The sequence below is a fragment of the Plasmodium vinckei genome, assembly GCF_900681995.1.
Source record: "Plasmodium vinckei vinckei genome assembly, chromosome: PVVCY_10".
In the NCBI taxonomy this organism is placed as follows: domain Eukaryota; phylum Apicomplexa; class Aconoidasida; order Haemosporida; family Plasmodiidae; genus Plasmodium; species Plasmodium vinckei.
In genome coordinates this window covers 1,185,998-1,212,833 of record NC_051302.1, presented here as the reverse complement: position 1 = coordinate 1,212,833, position 26,836 = coordinate 1,185,998, and the positions used below count along the sequence as shown (strand labels likewise).

The 26,836-nt window shown below is 22.8% G+C and overlaps 8 protein-coding genes across 8 annotated transcripts; 4 read left to right on the top strand and 4 right to left on the bottom strand.

Annotated features, from left to right (window-relative positions):
* Nucleotides 1–1,134: 1,134 nt before the first annotated feature.
* On the top strand, nucleotides 1,135–2,331 carry PVVCY_1003220 (dimethyladenosine transferase, putative; the record flags this gene model as incomplete). Its single annotated transcript, XM_008625767.1, has 1 exon — nucleotides 1,135–2,331. One exon carries the CDS (start codon nucleotides 1,135–1,137, stop codon nucleotides 2,329–2,331), a length of 1,197 nt encoding a protein of 398 aa, XP_008623989.1.
* Nucleotides 2,332–2,835: 504 nt separating this feature from the next.
* On the bottom strand, nucleotides 2,836–3,587 carry PVVCY_1003210 (zinc finger protein, putative; the record flags this gene model as incomplete). Its single annotated transcript, XM_008625766.1, has 2 exons — nucleotides 2,836–3,052; nucleotides 3,382–3,587. The coding sequence occupies 2 exons, from the start codon at nucleotides 3,585–3,587 to the stop codon at nucleotides 2,836–2,838; spliced, it is 423 nt and encodes a 140-aa protein (XP_008623988.1).
* Nucleotides 3,588–4,259: 672 nt separating this feature from the next.
* On the top strand, nucleotides 4,260–5,281 carry PVVCY_1003200 (conserved Plasmodium protein, unknown function; the record flags this gene model as incomplete). Its single annotated transcript, XM_008625765.1, has 4 exons — nucleotides 4,260–4,503; nucleotides 4,625–4,778; nucleotides 4,908–5,100; nucleotides 5,210–5,281. The coding sequence occupies 4 exons, from the start codon at nucleotides 4,260–4,262 to the stop codon at nucleotides 5,279–5,281; spliced, it is 663 nt and encodes a 220-aa protein (XP_008623987.1).
* A 1,014-nt stretch (nucleotides 5,282–6,295) lies between these two features.
* Nucleotides 6,296–9,043, bottom strand: PVVCY_1003190 (protein SEY1, putative; the record flags this gene model as incomplete). The annotated part of the gene is made up of 1 exon (XM_008625764.2): nucleotides 6,296–9,043. One exon carries the CDS (start codon nucleotides 9,041–9,043, stop codon nucleotides 6,296–6,298), a length of 2,748 nt encoding a protein of 915 aa, XP_008623986.2.
* A 2,242-nt stretch (nucleotides 9,044–11,285) lies between these two features.
* PVVCY_1003180 (metacaspase-like protein) lies at nucleotides 11,286–16,340 on the bottom strand (the record flags this gene model as incomplete). Its single annotated transcript, XM_008625763.2, has 1 exon — nucleotides 11,286–16,340. One exon carries the CDS (start codon nucleotides 16,338–16,340, stop codon nucleotides 11,286–11,288), a length of 5,055 nt encoding a protein of 1,684 aa, XP_008623985.2.
* Nucleotides 16,341–18,314: 1,974 nt separating this feature from the next.
* PVVCY_1003170 (conserved Plasmodium protein, unknown function) lies at nucleotides 18,315–19,612 on the top strand (the record flags this gene model as incomplete). The annotated part of the gene is made up of 2 exons (XM_008625762.1): nucleotides 18,315–19,310; nucleotides 19,430–19,612. The coding sequence occupies 2 exons, from the start codon at nucleotides 18,315–18,317 to the stop codon at nucleotides 19,610–19,612; spliced, it is 1,179 nt and encodes a 392-aa protein (XP_008623984.1).
* A 107-nt stretch (nucleotides 19,613–19,719) lies between these two features.
* On the bottom strand, nucleotides 19,720–23,353 carry PVVCY_1003160 (conserved Plasmodium protein, unknown function; the record flags this gene model as incomplete). Its single annotated transcript, XM_037634464.1, has 15 exons — nucleotides 19,720–19,830; nucleotides 19,950–20,072; nucleotides 20,213–20,320; nucleotides 20,406–20,576; nucleotides 20,677–20,801; nucleotides 20,948–21,000; nucleotides 21,123–21,196; nucleotides 21,305–21,416; nucleotides 21,503–21,616; nucleotides 21,745–21,881; nucleotides 22,019–22,107; nucleotides 22,199–22,452; nucleotides 22,641–22,884; nucleotides 23,049–23,162; nucleotides 23,263–23,353. 15 exons carry the CDS (start codon nucleotides 23,351–23,353, stop codon nucleotides 19,720–19,722), a joined length of 1,920 nt encoding a protein of 639 aa, XP_037490561.1.
* Nucleotides 23,354–24,916: 1,563 nt separating this feature from the next.
* On the top strand, nucleotides 24,917–26,329 carry PVVCY_1003150 (NADP-specific glutamate dehydrogenase, putative; the record flags this gene model as incomplete). Its single annotated transcript, XM_008625760.1, has 1 exon — nucleotides 24,917–26,329. One exon carries the CDS (start codon nucleotides 24,917–24,919, stop codon nucleotides 26,327–26,329), a length of 1,413 nt encoding a protein of 470 aa, XP_008623982.1.
* Between the last annotated feature and the right edge of the window lie 507 nt (nucleotides 26,330–26,836).

Sequence of the window (26,836 nt, the reverse complement as noted above, 5' to 3'; positions counted from 1 at the left end):
CTGCATATAAGAATTACTTCAAAAATAGTATAGTATTTTTTTTTTTTTAAATATATACAGAAATATGAATTAGGGAGGGCAATTATATTTTAAAAAATATATCACATTGGATACACATTACAAATAATTGTTGTATTATGTTTTTTTTTGTTTTTTTATTCTATCTTTATATATAGTGTTTACACTATTTAATTTGTTTTAATTATAAATGTTACACATGTTTGCTTAATGCTTAATACGAGTTTTGTTGTATATTAAATTTGAATGTATCATAACAAATCCAAGAAAAACGGAGAAACTTTATACTTATAATAACCTCTAAAATGTTTATAAGCCTTAATAAATGTGCAAGCATAATACATAAATAAAATGAAAAACACACAAAAAAAAATATTTGTCAAAATTTATATAAAAAATAAATATATGTTACACAGATTGGAAAAGAATATTATGCACATATTTTTTTATATAAATCCCAAACACCTTCAAATGTAAATAATATGCTTATTTTTATAAACAAAAACATAACAAAAAAATAATTAAATATAAGTGTCATTTTAAAATAAAAATAAACATGTTTTAAAAACAAAATATTTTTAATTGAAAAAAAAAAAAAAAAAATTAAAAAAAAATATTTTTCTACAAAATTTTGCAGTTAAATTTGGGTTGATAGGCCTACCTCAATATATGCATTTTTTCATGTATCCATAATATTATGCAGGAAATAATATATCAAAAAAGTTAAAAAAATTAGGATTAAAATTGTAAATATTTATATATATAAGTAAAAATACGTGCAACATTATAAAGTAGAAAAAAAAATTTATTTAATAATGTAAAATAATTAGATCAGCATACCAATATATAAAGATCAAACTAAAAATAATCGAATAAACCAAATAAAAATTATCGAAGAAAACAATATAAAAAATAAAAAAATAAAAAAATTCGATTACATAAGTATTAAATATAATACAACAAAATTATGATCGAAAGAAATCTACAATCTTTTTTCAAACTCTTTAGTACAATTTAAAATTGACAGATATATACTCTACCAATTCAAATGATATGTTATGTAAATATTCTTTACTTAATGATTTTTCCAAATTTTTAAAAAAAAATAATAAAATAATGGTGATTAAACAAAATAAAGGATATCATAATAATGCTAGTAAGAATACTGGGTTTTTAAAAAATTTAGTTAATGATGGAATTAATAAAAAAGGGAAGCAAAGAAATATATCTACATCCAAAGTAAACAATGGAAATAGAATGAATATGGTATTATTTAAAAAACATGGACAACATCTTTTAAAAAATCCAGGTATATTAGATAAAATAATAATAGCAGCAAAAATAAAAAGTTCGGATGTAGTATTAGAAATTGGATGTGGTACTGGGAATTTAACTATCAAATTATTACCACTAGCTAAAAAAGTAATAACAATAGATATTGATGCAAGAATGATTAGTGAAGTAAAAAAAAGATGCCTATATGAAGGATATAATAATTTAGAAGTATACGAAGGTGATGCTATTAAAACAATTTTTCCAAGATTTGATGTATGTACTGCTAATATACCATATAAAATATCAAGCCCTCTTATATTTAAATTAATAGCTCATCGTCCTTTATTTAAATGTGCAGTTTTAATGTTTCAAAAAGAATTTGCTGAAAGAATGTTAGCAAATGTTGGTGATAGTAATTATAGCAGATTAACTGTTAATGTAAAACTCTTTTGTAGAGTCATAAAAGTTTGTAATGTTGATCGAAGTAGTTTTAATCCACCTCCAAAAGTTGATAGTATTGTTTTAAAACTCATTCCAAAAGAAAATAATTCCATGATCAATTTTGATGAATGGGATAACTTACTAAGAATATGTTTTAGTAGGAAAAGGAAAACTCTTCATGCTATTTTTAAACGGAATGCAGTCTTAAATATGTTAGAACATAATTATAAAAATTATTGTACTTTTAATAATGTTATTCCAATAAATTATAGTTTTAAAACCTTTTGTCTCGACACATTAAAAGAATTAGAAATGGAAGAAGTAAGAAGCATTAATTTAGATGAAAATGACTTTTTAAAACTATTACTAGAGTTTAATAAAAAAGGTATTCGATTTTTTAACATAGCAAATACTAAGGGAGTAGATTCAGCAAATGTATTTTTAGATGATGAGGATGAAGAAGATGAAAAACAAGATAATCACATGAATGGTCAGAAAAAAAGCAAGAAAAAAAATAAAAATAAACAAATAAATGAAAATTTTAGTGATGATGACCAAACAGATAATGAGGAAAGTGATGATTCTACCTCTAATTAAAATCTTAAGCACTTTCGAGACTTAATATCACAGTAGAAGTGCTATCCATGTGCATATTCACATAATTTTATAAAATTTTCATAAATGATATGCACACTCTTTTAATTAAAAATATGCGCCTTTATTGCATACGTTAATTTTTTTATATAATTAATAAAAATTTGTATAGAATTAATTTCTTTACTTTATTGTATTTGTATATTTTAATTTTTTTTTTTTAAACTATTTTTTTGTCAATTTTTAAATAATAAAACAACAAAAATGTTTTAAAATATGTTAAATATTTGTAAGCATGCACAATTTAATTTATAAAAAGTTACATAACTCGAACAAGTAGCATATAATGACATTATTATATACTACGTCAATATTTACAAAATTATTTACCAAAATATAAAGTAACAAAAAAAATTCGAAAAATTAATAAGTAATAGATAAAAAAATTGTTTCATTATTTTACCATCTCTTTTCTATTATAATAAGTTTTTGTCTTTTTCCTAGCTCTTACCAAATGTCAAACATTTTCGATTTACAACAAGATGACTCGTCATGTATTTTTTTACAATTTAATGAACAATAATATCGAATATATGAAACTGGTTTATGCTCATAACATTTTAAACATTTATATTTTCCTTCGAACCCACACACGACACAAAATTTTCTTTTTGTTAAGGAGCTCATTCCACTTCCGACTTTTGTCCAACAGTAACTTTTGACTCTTCAAAAAAGTAGGTAAATAAATAATTGTAAATATAAATTGTAAATAAATAATCGTAAATAAATAATCGTAAATAAATAATCGTAAATAAATAATTGTAAATAAGGACTTATCAACATGAACAGTCATGCTAATATTTCCACAACAAACTAACCAAAACACATACATTTATATTACACCTTTGTCATATAATAATTATGCACATTGGAGAAGTCTCTATGAAATGGAAACATGTAATATACCCACGGAAAAAAACATAATTTATATATCATGCAAAACTGGATATTTTTTATTTCTTTCTTTCTTTTTCTTTCTTTTTCTTCACTTACTTTGAAGCATCGGCCTCATCTTGTGCTAAAATTAGGTTTATATCAACTTTTTCTCTTTGCTTAAATTTATATGATACTGATAAGTTTTTATTTAAATGGACATTCGTATTAGTTATTTCAATATCTTCATCTTCACTATCAGACCCCTTCTTTCTTTTCCGTTTTTTTATATTTTTTGTATTTTTATCAAGCCGTTTTCTTCCCATTAAAAAAATTAAATAAGTAGCTTTTATACACCATTTAAAGAGTTAGATTATTATAAAAAATTAAAATATGCAAAGAAATAAGTCAAGAAATTGTGAAAATAAACCAAATAAGGGGGAAAAAAAATTGAAAAATAATTAAAGGTATAATAAAAATAACGCTGAATACAAATTAAAAAAAGGAGGGAGGGCATAATATATAAAAACATGCCCAAAAATAAAACTATTCAAAATTTTAACATTATTTTAATATTTTTTTTTCCAAAATTATTTAATAAAATTAGGAAAAAATATATAATTATATATATAATGGAATAATTATTAAAATTAGTATTCTTATTTTAATTTATTATATTTTTCTTTTGTTTTTTTTTTTTTTTTTTGCCATTTATTGAGGCATAATACTATTTTGTGTCTTCTTTTATATTCCATATTACTCGTCATTATGTATAAGTATTTTTTTCACAATACGTCTTTCTTTGTTATTTTTCATTTATACTATTTATATTGGAAATAACAAAAAAAAATATATTTATTTTTTCTTAAATAATATGTAATAAAATATACTCTATGTAATTATAATTAAAATATGAAATAACGGGATGTATAAAGTTAAGGTGTAGGGAATAAAAAAAAAAAAAGAAAAAAATTAAAAAGCTTTATTAAAAGTATAAAATGGATTTTCAAAGGCTATCAATACTTTTTTTTATTCTTTCCTACTCAATTTTTTGTCACTTAGTTTGGAATGGGTGTTATAATGTTCATTCCTGTTCTGAAACTGAAGTATATAATTCACTATACAATGCTAATAAAAAAAACCAAGCTACAAAATCAGGAATGCAAAATGGTATTAAATTTGGACGAGGGAAATCAGGGGATGCAAAAGGTCCCCCTTGTCCTATCCTACCAAAACCTATAAGTATGTTTTAAAAATATGCAAAATAATTCTACAAAATGATAAAACAATAAAAAGGTATAGTAATAAATGTAGTAAAAACTAATTATGACTTTTTTTTTTTTCGTATTTATTACAATTGCAGAGTCGATATTTCACCTTAATTGGTTCAGAAAGTCCCCCGACTTATTCCCTATAAGTATACAATTATATTCCATGTTTAATGAGAAGCCAAATACCTTAGGATTTCTTCTTTTATCTTCAGCCATTTTTACCATAATTGAATGGATATACATAATGTAAGTCAAACTAAACTTAAAAGCAGACTATGCTAAAGTGTGTGCACTTGAAACTATCAATATATAGCATAGCCATGTACAATACAATGTGGGTACACATATTGACACTCATTTATTTGTTTTGTTTAGCTATCTACTAAGTATGCTGCTATGGGACGGATTTGTAAAACCTGTATTTAAAATAATATACTTAATAATTTTTTTATGCGCATTGATGAAATGTTCAGTTATGTTTATGCCATATGCAAAATCTTATATGCCTCAAGATAATTACAAATATGTATCCTCTATGGTATTTAATTTTTATAACGTAGCTAGTAAGGTAAGGAGAAAAAAAAAGCATTTTACTACACCAATGCAAATTTGTTTACTCATTCCTACATCCCTATTTTTCTACATTCATTGCATGTCTTATTTTTCATCATTTTTAGCTGTACAATGATGTGAGCACGTTGATAAATAATGCCTTAAAAGAGGACTTGGGAAGTTGCATATATAAATAGGGAACAAATTGAAAACGATAAAAATGGTAGTAAAATATTATTTTTTTAAAACAGGTGGGAAAGAGAAAAATGCTAATCATAACACATTTGAAAAATTGCAAAAAATTCAAAAAATTACAAAAATTACAAAAAATTCCCAAATATGTGACACTTGAATTTTCAACAGTTTTAACTAAACAAATTTGGTTAATATTTTTTTAGTTTTTTTTAGTTTTTTTTTGTAACTTTAAGATTTTGTTTTCTCATAACAACTTTTTAAACTATAATTTTAAAGCAATTTTTTCAGTTGCGCTTTCTACAATTTTTTATTTTTTTTCGATATATAAACATATTTCCTACATTAAAAAAAATACAGTTTTTCATAAGCAAAGCAAACATAACAACACTTTTTAAATTATAATAAATATTAATTTATAATATAAATCGAATTTGACAAAGGGGTAGGACCCCTATACAATTGTATGGACATGTTGGGCGGCTTATTTCTTGCAAATAGAATAAGAACAAATGGCTACTTGCTTAGATCATGTTACAATTTGAATTAAATTTTCCTTACACACAGTTAGCCATTTTTAGAACATGCTAATGGCACTAATTTGTCAAAAGATTTTCATTTTTATTACATAATTGTCTATGCTTCAAAGTATATATATATAAAAGAGTTTAAGTAAAATAATATGGTTAAGTACAAGTTTAATAAGTTCCTTTATTTTTTTATCATTATATATATAACAAAAATTTTTAACAAAAAAAAAAAGGCATAAAATATATATATAAAAAAAATTAGTAAAATTGAGCATTAAGAAAAAAAAGGAAAACATAGTAAATATGTAAAACGACGAACAAACGAAATATATATAAATATTAAAAATAAAAATTAAAGGTTTTAAAATTACAAAATAGGCAATTCATAATTGTGTACATAAATATTGCAAAAAAACAGTTGCAAATATACGGGATATTAATAAAAAAAAAAAAAATAGGAATAAATATTGCACTGTAGTATATTACAACTTAATCAACTTTCTCTGGTTTGGTTGGTTGATTTCCAACTGTTTGTAGGTGCTTATAAAAATTATATGAATTCTTTATTATAATGAAAGCAATTTTATTTAGATAAGAAAGGACCTGAGCATTTCCAGTATAAAGACATGAACCAACGATAATTATAAAAGCCATAAAGATTGGAAGAATAATATTTAATCTAAAAAATAAACGAGTAAACATTAATAGTTCATTCCATCCTAAAATTAATAAAATAACCCAAAAAGCAAATGGAACATTTTTTAAACTCATTTGTCCTCCAGTTTCTTGTATATATTGAGCATCTCTACATATTTCTTGTATTCTTTTTTTAGCTTTACTTTTTCCCTTTTCAATAATATCAGTATTTATAAAATTATTTGGTAAATGCTTATCAATTTTATCAATTTTTATATTTTTTTGAAGAATCTCAACTATTAAAAATGCATAATCTTTTGATACTCGGAAAATATTTTTTAATTCAACTACAGATATATTTCTCCATTGTCTTGGTTGTTCAATTTCATCATAATTAAAAACAGATTCAAATCTATTAATAATTATATTAGCTATATCATTGGATATTTCATCTAATTTAATTTTTAATGCATCTATAATTATTTCAGTATAAAAATTTTTTAATTCTAAAATAAGTTTTTTATTATTCATTTCTTTAGTTAAATCATTATTTATAGTACTAACATATTTTTCTTTTTTACTTTTTTTTGTAATTATTTCAAACTTTTTACTATTAAATAAACTTTCCATATCATTTTTACTTTGATCTATTTCAGTATCTATTTCATCATAACTTATATTCTCGTCATCTGAAAAGTCATACATTTGGTCATTATGAGAATATGCAAAACCATAATCAGTATTAGTATTTAATCTTGCATATATATTATCTCCATTATTTAGATATGTTGTATTTATTCCTGTTTTTAGATTTACAAAAGATTTTGATAAATTTGTATAAATATGATCTTCTAATTTATTTATTATTTTTAATATATAATCCCAATAATCTTTTGAGCATTTAACAGTTACTAACATATTATCAACATTTTTTAATTCTTCTTTAATTGTGGCCCTAATTCTTTCAATTAAAATGTTACATTGTACACTTCTAATTCTGTTTGTATCTTTATAAATAGATGTAGCTAATATTGTTAATGAATTTTTATAATTAAAATCGTGATTCTTTTTTTCTTGACTACCTTTACTTTCATTACTAGCTATACTTGCTTCAGCAATTTCTATAGTACATTTTTTATATTGATCATAAAAATTACTTATTGTAGTATATTCTAACATATCTGCATTATATAAAAAGTTAGACCATAAATTGATACACTTACTTTGATTTCCCCTTTTAATACTTTCTCCTGATTTATCCATATTTGATAAATTCTCATCTTGTTCTGTTACATCTACATTTTTATCACTACTAAATAAGAAGTAGCCTTTATCAGTTGTACATATACTATACATACTATTTAATTCTTTAGAAAATTTAGAAGATAAAATTCTTTGAGTATAATTTAAATTATTATCAACAATAGTTTGTAATTGTATAAATAATGTTTCTAATAATTCTTCTAATGTTTTTAAACATATATTTTTTTGATATCTAGATGCATCTATTAAATATTCATTTACACTTTTTTCAATAATCTCAGTTTCTGCCCATGTTTTAAAATTTTCAATATATCTATTTTTAGAATCAATTGTCTTTTCTTTAATCATACCACTTACACTATTTAATACATTATTTTTTATTTCTTGGCATCTAAAAGTTGCAAGCATTTCTTGTTGTGATGGAATATCTAATTGTGATTGTTTTACTATGGTATTCCATATATTATGACAATATTGAGCAAAACCATCAGCTGGGATGTTTCTCGAATAGTTTATTGGTCTTAATTCATATATCCATCTATGCCTTAAACGTTTTATATCTTTTAAAAATTCATCCTTTTTAATAATACCATGAGATAACCCAACAACTTCAATAATAAAATAATCGTCAACTTTTGCTTTTTTTGACGATGCAGGTTTCTTTAATTCTTGCCATATTTTATTTACATATTCTTCGATAATCTTTTCTCTAATTACATCTAAAGGAGCAAATTCTTCAAACCAATCTCTTACAGTAAACATTAAAATTGTTTTAGGACAATTTACGTTTTGATGAAATAATTCTAAATGGACTTCCATAACTGTTTTTAATAATCCATAATTAGATGCAGTAAAATTACCTAAAGAGTGATACCATAAATTAACAATCACACAATCTGCTAATGCAAGTGAAAACAAAGCAGATCTATGTTCAAAAGTTAATCTATTCTCTCCTCTTTCCTTAGAATCATTACCTTCTACATCTAAAATTAGGGTTGGATTTACAACAGGCTTATCACCACTTTTATTTTTGGATTTTCCATCTTTACCCTCACTAGATTCACCTGATAATTCATCTTCAAACTTATCATAACTTAACCATAATCCTTGAGTAGTCTGACTATGTCCCAACTTTGTATTCATAACTTCAAATGATGTTTTAAATAAATTATTTAATAGTGTACTTTTACCACTACTCTGACTTCCTAATATTGCTATTACATTGTAATTAAACCCTAAATTTGACAACTTATTGTCGCTCATCCATTCTTTTAAATCATCTATGATATGCCCCTCATAGTCAATTATCTGGGTTTTGCTCACATTTGCCATTTTCATAAAAATAATATAAATCTATCAATTTATTTTTCTCTCTTTATATATACAAACAAGTATATTTACTTACTTTGCTTCACTTTTTTTTTTTTTTCTTAAAATTGCAATATAATAGCTTATCAATAAGGTACAACACTACTTTTATGATCGTTCAAAAAAGTATTTGTACATATAATGACTATAGGTCTTTGAAAATGCGCATGTTAGTAATACTACTCTCTAAATTACAATAATATAAATAGTGATTAAATATTTATACTAAAAAAAATTTGTTTATTTTATAAAAAACAACGGAACATAAATTCTATAAACATGAATAAACGTTAATCCACGAATTCTTTTACAAAAGATATTCCTCAAATGTTGGATATATAACAATTGATAAGATATAAAATTAATTAATATAAATATGTATATATATATCTATATATATATTGTAGGCGTAGGATACCACATATCAATGTGACAAATACATGTACATATTGTACAAACAATCTTACTATGTAAATATAATTTTTACATAATAAGCATATGAAAATTTATAATAATAAGTTCCTTAAATTAATCAATTCTATAAGCACGGATAATTTTATTATTAGTATTAATATAATTGTTTTCCTAATGATAAATATTTCTTTAAAATATTTCTTATAATTTTTTTTTCTCACGCCTTTTCTACAAAAGAATAGAATTCTAACGTTAAATTAAATGAATAAATATGCACTAATATACATATAATAAAATATATTATTTATAGAATATTATTTTTTTAATTCTTGTATTTTTATTAATATGGTTTATCCTTTTATGCATATAGGATACGTGCATTGCTATATATTCTTCGTGTACATATTTATGCATACTCAAAAAAAATTAATTAATATATAATTATATATTATGTATATATATAGGCATGCATTATTATGTATATGCTTTACAAACAACAAAAGATAGAGTACTTGCTATACCCCGAATATATATTAAATAAAGAATTTTGGATTTATTCTATTTTTATATAAATAATGAAATGATATTAAAAAAATGTTTGTTTATATTTTCTTTAATAGTTAATACATAATTAAACTAAGAGAGAAATTAACAATAATACTGTAATGTTAATAATATATTACAAAATATACATTTTAATTAATCCCCATTTCAAAATTAAATTAATTTGAAAGAATTGTTTATGTTCTATTTGTTGCTGTACCATGTATGTATAATCGGAAAAGAAACATATAATTGTTAAAAAAAATTAAAATATATAAAGTTATATTGATATTCGAATTTTTTTTTTAATATTGGTACATGAACTTGAAAATGGAATAATGCTCACAGCTAACATTTGCGCATATACATAATGAATATATTATATGGGTTATTTAATATGCTAATATAAACATTAATGGTAAAAAATATATAATACAAGTTAAAAATCGATCATTAAAATTTGGTTATGTATTATTATTATTTTTTTTTTGATAATCGTTTTCCCCATAAGTCATATAATATACCATTTATTTAATGCCTTTTTAATAATACATTAAAAAAATATAAAAAAAAAAAAGTCTAAGCATATTTGTGTAAGTCATATTGTTCTTATTCGACAGTACATTTACTTTTTGGTTTTAAAATATGTTTAGACAACTCATAAATATTAAATGATACTAAGTAAAAAATAGATCTTGTTAAACTTTGTGTGTTACTCTTTTTTTTATTTATACTATATATATCCATATTGTGCACACGCTTATAATTACCTTAACAAGTCAGGTATAATGTTGTTATTTCAAAAAAGCATAAAAAAATTATAAAAAAAATATACCATATAACCTTTCAAAATAACCTTTTTGAATGTCTCAACAATTTTCTTTTATAAAATGTTACCTCAAATAAAATATTTATATCAAAAAGAATGAACAAATTAGTGCGGAAAGTTAATATTACATTAGTAGGCCATGTAATAATGTTGCAAAATTAAAAAAAAATTCATATACATACACAAAAATATGCTCTAACATTTTATGCAACACACAATCAGAGCATACTAAACAAAATAATCATAGATCAAAAATAATTTTTTTTTTAATTTATATATTTAAAAATTGGTAGCACTATAAATGTACCCTATATATCCGTACATATATATTTCTCCCAACATTTTAAAGGAATAAAGGAACATAATAAAGGCTGAAAATGCTAGCCATTTTATATACTTTATTTTATTTGTCTTTTTTTTGTTTGCTTAATATTTTAGTGAACATGAATTTTTTATTTTATTAGTTTGAGAAAGATATTTTGATGATGTATTAACTAAAGTTGAAGTAGCATATAATAATTTTCTATTTCTTAATGTTCTTTTATTAATTTCTTCCCATGCTTTATTAACATTTAAAAATGGGGACATATCTTCGTTCAAATAAAAATAATTAAAATCATGAAAATTTATATTTTTTGAATAACTGATAAAATAATTATTAATGCTTGCATTTGCACCTGGGTGTATAGTAAATTCTGGTTTTTGATTTAATTTTTTTAATTTAGTATTTTTTATAATTTGGATTTTTTTTTGAATCTGACTTATTAAATTTTTTAATGTCATTGGGACATGTTCCTGGAATTCTTTTTCAAAAATATTATCATTCAATTCTTTTTTTTTAAATTCCATAATTGACTCAACTAGACAATAAGTAAACACACCATGGAAAACAAGCACATAATTATTATTACCATTAAACTTGTTACTGTTATATTCATTATTATCTTTTATTATAGAATATTTTTCATTATAATTTATACTATCTTCTTCATACTTATCAGAGATTTTGTCTGGTAAATAATTTTCTGTTGTCTTAACACTTTCAGAGGCATTATTTTCATCCTTTTTATTATTAACAGTAAAAAAATTTGATAACGTACTTATATTAAAACCGATATTTGGTTCGTACATATTTTTCTTTACACTATTGTGGGCATCCTCTCTATTCCTCTCTATGCTATTATTACCAGCCGGTTTTATGAGTGTGTTTTTTTTTTTTTTTTGAGCTACCCTTGCAAACTCAAAAATAGGAAATAATCCTTCGATGGAAATTTGTTCCCATGTGGCTGCACATAAACAATATGCCTTTGTAGGAAGCGGGAAAGAAGAAATAGATTGTAGCAAAGGATCTATCATAGCAGATGTAGAATCAACTTCTATTAATTTAGAATATCTAGGTTTACACATATATTTTTTCATAGAACTATTATCAAGTATTGTTATATCATATATAGCTTTGTGAACTTTATTCGTAGGATTAGTAATGGGCCATATACCTTTTTGTTTACAACCTTTTATATATGACGAGTTTTCTGTTCCCGCTGGATCTAATATTGTTTGTCCACCTGATGTATCTAAAATTATAGTCATTTGAGCAGTTGGATTTATACTTAATAATATATCTTTTAATTGAATAGCAGTTAATATATTATTTTCTTCATCTCTATTAAAAGGATCAGAACAAAGAAATGCTTCATCATATCCTTCCCCTTCCCACCCACTCATATTATCAACTTGTATACTTTTCCCTGCATAATAAAAAACATATGAACCATTTGGAACTGAATCTCTAACTAGCCAATTTACTGCTTTCAAAATATTTATTCTTGTAGGCCATAAACTGAAATCAATATTTTTAGATGATAAATCGACATTTTTAATATCAACATCAACACATGAATTATTATTTTCATAATCATTATTCATTTCTTTATTATCATTTATATTTTTTTTATTAAACAAATTAAATAAGTATTTATTTTCAACTTTTTCCTCATTGCAATTGTAATCATTTTTTCCATTTATATAATTTCCTCGATTCATATCAAAATCGTCGTAAATATATGCATTGGATGGAAAACTATCAATAAGTAGCAAAACATTTTCAGGTAAAAAATTAAAATATTTAATTAATGCTCTACTAAAAACATATGCATCATTTACTGATCCATGAAGTCGATCTTTTGAATCTTTTTCCCCCATATAATTACATCCAATAACAGCAGCTTTTTTAACATTATCTATAGATTCTATTTCACATCTAGAATAAAATGTATGTAAATCGATGGTATTATTCATCATTTTATTTTGTCTTTCATGATTCATGCTGATTATATCATTACCTTTTGGAACTAATTTTATATTTTTCGTAATTGATTTAGCATTTTTTAAACTTTGTTTTCTATATGAAGCTGTGCGATGATAATTTTTTAAACTGTTAGTATTTTTCAAATAGTTATATATATCACTATTATTAATTGATTTACAAACTGTTAATTTATTTTTTACTAAAATATTATCATCACATTTGCCTTTATTATATAATGTCTTATTAAATAGTATATTCTTATTCCCTTCATTGTCTTTTATTGTGTTTGTGCCATTTTGAGGTCCCTTATTATAAAGCTCACTAAATTTAAACATTTTATTTTTACCATTTATATTGCCATATGATATAGAACTCGTTTTAGGAATTATATTTTTTTGCATCATTTCATAACTTGTACCATTATTTAATGTTGTATTATTTCTCATTTTTGTAATTGATTGATGATTATTTAAAATATTATTTTTGTGTAATAATAAATTTGGAAATGGTAAAGTAGTCTTACTTTTATTTGACGGATCAGAAATACTTTCTTTATTTATTTGGGGTAAGCTCACAATAGTTTTACTACTATAAAGCGGTTTCACAATCCCTTTGTTGTTATTATTATAAGCAGGAGATGGTAGCATAAACATATTTTCTTTCCCTACCTTTTCTACTTTAGCTATAGGAATAATATCTGTGTTTTTTTTTGAAGCCTGATTTTTTAGTACTGGAATATGTACTGAATTTAATTTTATTAAATTATTCATTTTATAAGCTTGAAATGTATTATTATTTATTTCATTTTTTTTCATATAATTATGTTCGATATTTTCTTTGGTTATGCTCTGAAAAAATGTATTACTAAAAATTAGTTTGTCTTTATTTATATCATTTAAATTTATCTGTTCATACTGATTTTGATATATATGGTTGTTATTTTCACTGCCAACTGGGTATTCCCCAGGTTCAATGTTATTATCATATTGTTTGTATCCATTAGTTCCTACATATATATTTTCATTATTTAAATATTTGCTCATATAATTTGTTGAACTATCATTGTTTGATATACAACATTTTATATTACTACAATTGTTTTTTATTTTCTGATCTTTCATTGTATCCTTAATGTAATCCCTAATATTCACTTCAATATTTTCTTGTTCTTCATTTTGTAAATTCAAATTATTATTTACTTCATCAATTTGGAAATGGGGATTTGTTGAAATGACATTCTGATTGTTCTCTCCTTCTTTAAATAAACAATTTGAAGACACATTCGAAATATTAGATGATTTTATTTTATTACAATTCTTATTTATATTACCATGTTGACGATAAATTTCGAGACTATCATTACGTACCCTTTCTTTGTTTCCATCATTCCCATTAGGATTAAATGCGGAATAATCATTTTTACAATTCTCTTTATTTTTTGAAAAAATATGCGTTTTACCATCAGAGATAAGCCCTTCAAATTTAGACGCATCTTTATTTTCATTTTGATTAAGTTCAATAATTTTAGATAAACCATATTCGAAAGGTTTATTTTTTTTATTTTCACATAAATTTCCATCGATTATTTTGCTAAGCTCATTTTTTTTTACCACATACACATTATTATTATGGCCATTTATATAGCACCTTAAATTTTTAAAACTATGCTCACTATGTATTTCATTTGTTTTTTCCATAATATAATCATTATAAGTTACATCATCTTCTTTTTTTTCAAAAATATTGGCATTATTTTCTTCATTCCTAATGTGATAATTAGTTTCTAATTTGTTTTTTATATTTCCTTCTGCCATTCTATGAAAATTATTATTTTTTATATGATCCGTAATATTTTTTTTTGGAAAATAATACATTTTATTATCATTCAAGTTTTTATCCTCATATTTATTATTGTAATTACTATAATTATGCTTATTAAGATTATTAATTTCTATATCCACATTTGGATTATATATAATATTATTTTTTAATTTAACTTGTGGAATTATATCAGTGAAAACTCGATTACCTCTATGTCTATTACTGTCCAAATAGGGACGATGATTATTTTCATTATTATTAATGTATATATTTTTTTCTACATATATATCACTTTTATTTTTTAAATAAATCATTGGTGAGTTTGATAGATTATCACATGTTTTTATACTTCGCATTTCATAATCTTTTAGGAGATCGGGAAATATTTTTCTTTCATTCTGGAAGCTACAGTATCTATTTTTATTTATGTCACCTCTATTAAATAAAATATTATTATCATTTTTTTTTTCATCTAAATTATGATTCCAAAAAGGGTTAGGAATATTTTCAATTTTGTCAATTTGCTTTAAGACATTATGAGAATTGTTTTTTAATTCATTTCGATTGATATTACAGTTTTCATACTTAATATGTTGATAAAATGTATCGCTATTTATTTGATTTTTATCATATTCTGATTTTTCATTTTGAAGAAATTTACTTTCATAAATATTTTTTTTTTTCGTGTGTGTTTTACTTATTTCGCTAGCTGTGTTCATAATTTTTTTATACTTTATTTGTTCAGTATTATTCTTGTTAATATCATATTTACAGTTATCCAAATATATAGATAATAAATTAGCATTTCTTTTACTATTTTTAAAATTTTTCATTAATTTTTCTATATGATTATTACCTTCATTTATTATATTGTCATAATTCATTTCTTTTTTACTATCTTCAAAGTAAGACATATTTATTTTGTTATTATTTTTGTCTGTTATGTTACTAAACAAATAAATTGGGCTAGTTTTATTCTTATTCAAATTTGTTATATTCTTGGAAAAATTAAGTTTATTATCTTTACTATTTTTTTTCATATATTCATCATTATTATAATCAGTAGAGTATCCTTTAATATGTGTTTTATAAATATCGTTAAAAACTTTTATTTGGGGGGATACTGATTTAGTAGTAATATTAGGGCAATTCTCATTTTTTCTATTTTTTTTTGAATTGCATACTATTTGATTATTTTTTTTCATTATATCAATATTGTATGTACAATTTTCACTTGACTCACATTTGTCCAATTTTATACTATTTTTTATTTCATATAAATCAACAAAATTTTTTAATGGATAATTTTTTTTCTTTTTGTCTAAGCTATTTTTATAATCATAGTAAGCCATTTTTGTTCATATTTTTTTATTCTTATATAATTTACCAATTTGTTTTGTTTGTCCGAGGAATGTTGCTTTTAAACTTAACGGTACTTATTTTTGATGCAACAACAAAAATACACACATATATATGCTTATATATTCACCAACGTGAAAAATATAAAGTAGATATGAACAAGCCAAAAAGAAATATTTTAAAAAATCATAAAAAAAAACATCAATGAATATATAAAACTATAAAAATGGTAGGATGCTATCCCTCTTTTTTATACAAACATGTTTAGGCAAACAAATAAGTAAGCGCTACACACATGTATACATAAGTACATTGGGTAATGTACATATATGTGGTGAGTTTAATAGGAAATATATTTTTCGAACTTTAATTAAAATTTATTATTATTTATTATTATTGTTTTTTAAAAGGGTTTATATTATGAGCATACCCCCATAAATATATATAACAAGATGGAACTATATATTAATAAAAAAATAAATATATAAAGACTTGGAAATTCATTATTGCGATTTTACATATATACACACATATAACAATCATATATTATTACATATATATGTATAATATATGAAATCCCATTGAATGGTGATAAATACCAATTGTTATTATTTTTTTCTTTTTTTTTTCCCATTTTCCTTACAATTAATAAACTTAAATGCATTCAAGTGCGCATATAAGAAATTAGCAATTAGTATTCTTTCTCCTATTGGTTTTTTTTACATTTTTTCAATTAATCTTAAGTATTTTTTTTCTTTCTTTTTTTCCTTATGCACAAAATGTATGCATTGTGTATATATATAAATACGCATTTTATATAATATATAACAAAATTGTAAAAGGGAATAAAAAATAATAGGACCTTGCTAAGCTTACTCACACAAAAGGCCTAAATATAAGAATATGGAAAAAACACAGAACAGTTCATACTAAAGGTTGTTAAGAACTTATTTATTTTTTTTTAAGTTAGCATGTATATACTTACATAAGCATGCATACGATCATACACCCATGTGTAAGTGATACATTTGAAGTGTAATTTTTTTATTGATATTTTTATTTAACACTTGCTCATTATAAAGTTAGAACTGTCTCATAGTTTTAGCTATCTGTATAGGGGTATCCCCTTTTTCTATTATTCCTTTAATTCAGATACTGTTACAATAATTATCCTTTGTTTACACAATATATAGTACAATAGAAATATTCAAACTAAAACAGATTAAGTCGTAGTATAGAAATAAACAATTTTCATATCGTTGGGTCATTATATTTATGCATTATTTTTATCTATATATTTTACAAGAAAAAATGAAGCAAATAGTTTGGCTTTCTTTATTAAATATACAAACATTTATATTCTCTTAATATATTATTACCACTTTTGAAAATAACATAAATTAGTAATTTTTATATTTTCTACCATCATAATAATATAAGTAGTGAAAATAAAAAATAGTCATATAACTCCTGATATATGACAAAAATATAAAATTAAAAAAAAAAAAAATAATAATTTATATAGCACACAATGTTGTGAAATTTCGGGATAATTAAAAATAAAAAATAGTATATTCATCCCTTCGAAAATATAGAAAAAAAGTGAATAGGCATAAGATCATAATATACAAACAAAATAAAAATTAAAAAAATTATGATAAAATACGTTGGAAATAATAATATAAAAACACGACCGAATTGTTTCAAATTTTAATACATCAAATGAATGACCAAATAAAGTAGTAGTAACATCGGGAATGGATAAAATAAAAATACACAGATCAAAAGTAGAATTAAAAATAGAATGATAATAATAGTGTCATGATTTATTATTAGTTATATTTACTCTTGGAGAAAAAAGTATAGAGATTCTCTCAATTCTTTGGAATATAATCTGGGAGACATATACATATAATAATATATAAATAAATATTTTACCATATGCAAATTTGAACAGAAAGATACAAATGAAAAGGTTAATAAATGCCTTATTGCCCTACTATGTCCATACAAATATATTAACACCAAATTTGAGTTTCAAAAAGAAAGCTGATTTTTTTTTTTTTTATTTAGATCGATATATTTATTCACCAATATTTCATAAGTTATGTGGAAATAAAACTGAAAATGAAAAAAATGAATTAAAAAAAGAATTTACAAAAAAATTGACACAAAAATTTGGTGTAAACTTTGGTATATATTCAAAGGATAACTACAATGGCAATACTACCAAATGTCATGTAAATAAAAATGAAGAAATAGAGGTCGCTGCTTTATGGCCTAATCAAATATATCATGTTAATCCGCTAAATGTAAAAAATGAAATAAAAGACAAAAAATTTAATATTGTTTATATTGGGCATATGAGTATATTAGTACAAATGCAAAACTTCAACATATTAATAGATCCTGTTTTATCGAAGAGAATAGGGTTATATAATATGTTAGGTGTAAAAAGAATTATAAAACCAGGTTTATATTTAGAAAATATTCCAAGTATCGATTTTATATTATTAAGCAATAATAGATATGATACTATGGATTTAGAAACCTTAAGACGGATTATATTAAGAGATAATAGTATTATTATTGGGGGGATGAATATAAGACGTTATATGTTAAAAAGTAAATATCCAGTTGTTTATCCATTAAATTGGTTTAATAAATTACAATTTGAAAATCTAGCTTTTTATTATTTACCTACTGTAACAAATAGTCATAGATATTTTTGTGATAAAAATGTATATCTTCCTGGCTCATTTTTTATACATGATAAATTACATAATACCTCCATTTTTTATAGTGGACATTCTGCTTATTCAAATCATTTTAAACAGATTAAAAATTATATTAAAACTATTATTAAAAATAACCAAATAGATCTATCAATTTTACCTATTGGAATTTATAAGCCTCGTGAATTATATGCTCATTTTCATATGTCCCCTTCAGAAGCTTTGCAAGTAAATTATTTTCCATTACCTAATTATTCAATAAATTTTTATTCCACCTGCTTATGTTTATATATGTATACTTTATTTTTCTTTCCTTAAAATTTTTATTTTTTTTTTAACCCTTGTAGAGCCACTTAGATTTAAATAGTAAAATGTCTTTATGTGTTGGGACGGATGTTTTTTGTTTAGGAGGTGAAAAATATAAAGAAGCAATAAATGAACTAAAAAATTCGGTAAGTGATTATGAAAAAAAGGAGAATAAAAAAGTTAATCTTATTACTTTGGAACCTGGTCAAAATATCATGCTATAATTATAAAAAATTTAGATAGAAAAATAAACAAATATATATATCCATATTATATATAGTTACTGTTTATAAAAGTAAAAAATAATTTTTAATTCATTATTTTTTTGTGTCTATTCATAAGCAGTAGCCAAAGCTTTGAAACATAACTTTTTTCTTTTGCTATATTCTTTTTCTTTCTCAACAATATTTGTGTTCATTTTTTCTAATTTTTCATGGATCCTCTATAAAATGTGTATATATATATTTGCATTTCCACACGGTTATTTATTATGAAGTACATATAATGAATATACCCAATTTTGCATATCTACATATGCATAGTGTGTATGCACGTCAATACCTGTATGAGGGCTTGGCTTTTGTCCAATACTTGGCTAGGATAAAAAATTGACTTGCCTTCTTCATATAATTTTTTTACATCATTTTTATTTAAATTTATATTTTTCATGTTTTCAATTAAAACCTGTGTTTGTTGAAAATGTATATGCATATATTTATTTAAATTATTTGCCAGTTTTATATTTGAATTAACATTTACATATTAAAAATTAACTTAAAAAGGTATGGACTTATATACATAATTTTTTTGTTTTAAATCATTACGTTCATTTCTTTAGACAAAACAGATATTTCTTTTTCGGTGTTAAAAATTATATTTTTTTTTTTTTTTTCATATTTTTTTTGTAATTCATCTCGTCTGCACTTTTGTTTCTGCATTAAAAAGGGGGAAGAAAAAAATGTTAAAACTTAAAAATGTAAAACTTAAACATGTTAAACCATTCATTTATTTAACTACCTCTATCAATGATTTTATGTTTGTGTCAATGTCATTAAGGGCATCAGAAAATTTTTTTTTAACGTCCATTTTAAATTTTTCTCTTTTTTCTTTTTTACAAGATATTATTTTTTCTATCATTATTTCGATATCACTATCACGATCATCATCATTTTGATGTTTTTCATTAACCTGAAAAATAAAGAGAAATAGATGAACCATATATATATATATATATATATATGCAAATATAATATAGCTCTATACATTTTTTACTATCCTATATTTTTACCTGAGGTGTGCTTAGATCTAATTTATAATCAGTTAGCATTCTTTCACGGTTTTGAATTTTTTTTAAAATAGTTTTATTTTCATTCTTTGATTTATAATTTCCTTCATTGTTTTTTCCTTTTCCTACTAGATAAAAATATAAAAAAAATTAAAAACATTTGTAACATCCCAAGCTATATAATGTTGTGGTTCTCATTTAAATTATAAGAATCTGCATATAATTATATAACAAATTGATACAAGAAAAATAGACGGTATATTTTTTTTACAACCTTCATGCTCATAAGTTTCGATTTTTAAAAGACTAGTATCTTTTAAGGCATCTCTAAAAAAATTAGTAAATAGAATAATATAAATTTTTAAGGTTATAAAATATGTTAATAATATATATTATTAAGTATGATACTTCATATTTTTAGACAGTATAAGGGTGTGCATATTTTGAACCTTATATTATTATCAGCAAATGATGAGCTGGATGAAACTTCTGATCTATCGAACCGCTTCTTTGCTTCTCTTTCCTTAATAAGAAAATAATTAAGTAAAAAAATGTTGTATGGTATTACTTATTCTTTAACTTATTTTGGGGGAATCACCATTAAGTTTATGCATTTATTTGTTTGTATTACTTCTGATTCACTATCATTTTTTTTATATTTTTTTTTATTGTTTTTATGTTTTTTCCATTCAAATGTTTCTTTTTCATTTTTGTTTTCTTCCTTTTTTAGTTTTAAAATTATACTAAAAGAAATGGAAAATTGTGCATTCATATAAACAGATATGCATTCCTTTTATTTTATATATTTTGATTATTATATATCTCTTACTTATCTATAACTGTGGACAATTCCTTTGTCCCTTTTGATGTCTTTTTTATTTTCAAAGACAATGCTAACTTATTAACCGTTTCGTGATCGATGGAATTTTTTGCATCTTCCGACCTGTCCCGTCACAAAAATAAGCCCAATAAAATTTGCAAAAATAATCCCGATAAATTTACAAAAATAACATTAATTAGTATATATAACGAGCATTTGCTCATATTTTTTATAAACAAATATAGCATTACCAAAGACAAAATATATTTGTATGATCAGCAATCGCTTTGCAATCTAAAGTAAATGACTTTTTGCTTTTTGAGTGTATTGATGTTATATGATAATAGGGTATCTCTATTTTGCATTTTTCATTTTCTTCTTTATTATCCTGGTTTTAGCAAATATTATAAATCATATATAAAACCACATCATTCCATTTTGCAAAACGATAAATATATATTTTATATAAATTATATAACAAAGTGGATTCATTGCATTATAATTTTTTTTAATTTTTGATATTACATAGTATAAAAATATGGAGCAATTTCCCAGATAGCATAATATGAAATCCTTGTTTACAATCGATTTGTTTGCATTTATAGCAAATGATCCTTCATTTTGTAAAATTAAAAAAAAAAAAAAACTAATTATAAATATATTATATAATCTAAAATTATAAATAGTGAAATAAAGTATACTAACCATTTTCTATGATATTTTTTTTGTCTATATAATTTTTTTCCTTAAGCCAATTTATGCATTCTTCATCAAATTTTAAAATTTTAAAATTTTTTAGCCTTTCTAATGTTTCAATATTTATACCCAAACTTTTTATGTTGAATGTGCTCAAGTCTATTCTTCTAAAAGATCGCCATAACAATTCTGTATATGAGACTTTAAGTTCTAAATCGCTTTCACTTTTTATATTTTCAAATATGCTCTTCACTAAATTTGTTCTGTTCATTTGTTTTATACAAATACAAACCAAAGGGAAAAATCAGTAAATAAAATTTTGCCAAAACGGATTGTAAAAAATAGTGGTTAGGAATATGGTCAATTCATTCACACAACATAAACACGCACATGCACCTACACATATATATGTAGAGAGAGAGAGAGAGAGAAGGGAAGCATTTTGTCTTACAGCTGATTTGTAAAGGCAGTTTCTATTTTTCTTCTGGAAGCAGAGTTATTAAAATTTAAAAAGGAACTTATTACTGAGCATAAATGTCTCCTTAGACAATTGAAACCGAATAGATAAGCCAAATTATCATTTTCATAATTTGAAAAATATATTAATTTAGTAAAAATAAATTCACAAAATTTTATGGATGTATATAATTCCACGTCTATGCTTTTCTTTTCTTCAATAGTATTTTCTAGCATAACTTTAGAGAATCAAAAAAAGGGAATTATACATATTTTTATATTCACTATACAGTTGTGTATACATATAAAACACATGCACTAATAATACAAATAAATCCCCTTTTATTTAATCATAATTTCAAAAATAAAAACAATGTGTCATCATAAAACATATATGTATTACTAATTTTATCAATCACTTCCCACACTACAGATGACAAAAAGCAGTCATTGTATTTTTCAAAAAAATGTTCTAATATTTCTATTAAGGTATTTAAATGTTGTTTATTTATATTTCCTATAATATAAAAATGAGCAAAAATGTGTATAACATATGTATATTTGTGCATGTTTTTATTCACCTTTTTAAAAATACAAAAAAGTATCATATGCTTTACCTTCATTTTCACATAATGTTTTTAATTTTTTTGTTTTTAACAAAATCGTATCCTTGTTTAATTCTTTTATGTTATACAATTTGGAAGACATTATTTATAGGGATTAAAAAAGAACATATAAACTTATTATTTTTTTATTTTACGAAATAAATAATTAATCTTTTTATTTGCATATTCTATGTATGCATTTTCGACATATAATTGTAAATTTTACAACTGTGTAACACTATATTATTAGCATTGTTTAAGATCATTTTTTTTTTTGAAAAAATTAATAACTATTCCGAATAAAGATTGAAAATATGGAAAAAAGAAAAATATAAATAAAGTTTAAATATTATAGGACAAAAAAATTAATATATTATCAAAAGACAAAAAGGAAAAGTTTACTTTATTTGTTGTAGTTACACTTATTTTACAATTTCGAGCAAAATAATTAACATTATGATAAGACATAAAATACAAATTAATATACAACACCCCCCTTTGTTATATCCATATATCAAAAAGTTAACCATTAAATGGTAATATGATAATGCTGAATAAATTTTTACACATTTTGTTTTTTTCAAACAAATTTTATAAAATAAATGAAAAAAAGAAAAAAAAAATTAAACATTATTATAAAAAAGTTGGAATATACAAAATTTAAATCATTATTTTATTATTAAATGAAATATGTTTATAGCTAAATCGATCTTTATAAATTGTAGATTTTATCGAATTAAAAAAAATTGTATAAATTTGGTTTGTCCTCCTAGCTGTTTAAAAAAACCAACAGAAAAAAAGCCATTTTGATTATGCATGTATTTCGATTAAATATTTGATCTTATAAAGATATTATTCAAAATTAGAAAAAATAATTATTATAAAATGAAAATAAACAACTTAAAATTATTAATTTGAAATCCTTTTATCAATTTTAATGCTCTATAATATGTGACTGAAATGTGGTATTACATGTTAATATTAAAAAGTTTGAAGAATATTCATTTTTTTGATAAAAAAATATTCATAATTTAAACATTTTTTTTACGATATTACATTTAAATAGAAAATAAAAAATGCAAAAAAAAAACATGTTTTTTATATTTTCCATATATATTATTTGTGCTCTCTTTTATTTCCAAATTTTCTCAATTTTAGGAAAATATTCTTTATATAATTTTATAAAAATAATTATAATAATTTAGGCTTGGCATTTTTTTAATTTACAATGTAATTTATTATATATTTAATTCAAACCCTCTGAGACGGAAAATACCATATATATTTATTTTTTTTCCACTTATATTTTATTTAATTTTTTCTTCCTATACACATAACATATTATATGCTATCATATATATAATTTTATTTAAGGATTATATATTTATGAAAATATTTGTTCAAACTTTTATATAAGTAAATTCTCTAAAATTATAAATATTTTAAAAGAATAATTTTTCAAATTAATTATTCAAAAAAATAAAATAATAATTTTTAGAAAATAACAACGACAGTTTGTAGAATTTCCATTTTTAGTTTAATAATATTTATACAAACAAATAAATACTTATATAATTTGTTAATTTGTAACATTGTCATTATTACACTTATTTTATAATACAATTATTGATTTTTTTGTCATATTTTTTTTCATTTTTTGAACAAAATGGCACAATCCCGAGATAGCACTGGACGTTTTTTATTAGTTGATAAAAAAGCAGCAAACTATGAAGATTTAATTGATAAAGAAATGAATGCAATATATGAACGTGTAAAAAAAATAGATCCAAATCAAACTGAATTTTTACAAGCTTTTCATGAAATATTGTATTCTTTAAAGCCATTATTTATAGAGGAGCCAAAATATTTACCAGTTATAGAAATTTTATCTGAGCCTGAAAGATTAGTACAGTTTCGAGTTTGCTGGATAGATGATAATGGCGTACAAAGAAAAAATAGAGGATTTAGAGTTCAATTTAATAGTGCTTTAGGAATATATAAAGGTGGATTACGTTTTCACCCATCTGTTAATTTGTCTATAGTAAAATTTTTAGGGTTTGAGCAAATTTTTAAAAATTCATTAACAGGATTATCAATGGGTGGAGCAAAAGGTGGATCTGATTTTGATCCTAAAGGAAAATCCGATAACGAAATTATGAAATTTTGTCAAAGTTTTATGAATGAATTATACAGACATATAGGCCCACGTACTGATGTACCTGCTGGTGATATTGGTGTTGGAGGTAGAGAAATAGGTTATTTATTTGGACAATATAAAAAAATTGCAAATAGTTTTAATGGTACATTAACTGGTAAAAATGAAAAATGGGGAGGATCAATTTTAAGAACAGAAGCAACTGGTTATGGTTTAGTATATTTTGTTTTAGAAGTATTAAATTCATTAAATATCCAAATTGATAAACAAACAGCTATTGTTAGTGGTAGTGGAAATGTAGCTTTATATTGTGTTCAGAAATTATTACAATTAAATGTAAAGGTTCTTACAATGAGTGATAGCAATGGTTATATATATGAACCTAATGGATTTACAAATGATGATTTAAATTTTATTATCGAATTAAAAGAAGTACGTAAAGGTAGAATTGAAGAATATTTAAAACATTCTTCTACAGCTAAATATTTCCCAAAAGAAAAACCATGGAGTGTTAAATGTACTTTAGCATTCCCTTGTGCTACTCAAAATGAAATCGATTTAGATGATGCTAAAATCTTGCATAAAAATGGATGTATATTAGTTGGTGAAGGTGCTAATATGCCATCAACAATAGAAGCTATTAATTATTTAAAAGAAAATAAAATTATTTTATGCCCTGCTAAAGCAGCTAATGCTGGTGGTGTTGCTATTAGTGGTCTTGAAATGAGTCAAAATTTTCAATTTGCTAAATGGACTAAACAAACTGTTGATGAAAAACTTAAAGAAATTATGAAAAACATATTTACATCATCCTCAGAATCTGCATTAAAATATACAGGTAATAAATATGATTTACAAGCAGGTGCAAATATTTCTGGATTTTTAAAAGTTGCAGATTCATATATACAACAAGGATGCTATTAAGTAGTATGAATTAATTATTAATTTGTTAGAAGCCATCAATATTTTCGAAGACCCTTTGTAATGATATTTGTCCCACAAGGCAATGTGTCAGCATATTAGCCATGATATTGACAAAACCTATACCTATCTATGTACATATAACCATATCTATATGCATTTTTACATGTCTTTTTTATTTTCTTAATCTGTCAAATAGCTGATTATATCATGATATATTTATTATATGTATTTAAAGAAATCGTTGTCTTGATATGATATCTTTAATTCCGTTTTATTTGATAAATATTATTCAATTTATTGTGCAATTAACAATTTGAGCTGTATAAATGTTTATCTATATGACAAACAGTTGTATAAGTTGGTAAAAATTGATAAAAATTGATAAAAATTAGTAAAAATTGTAAAAATTAGTAAAAATTGTAAAAATTAGTAAAAATTAGTAAAAAATCGTAAAAATTAGTAAAAATTGTAAAAATTAGTAAAAAATGGTAAGAATTGTAAAAAATT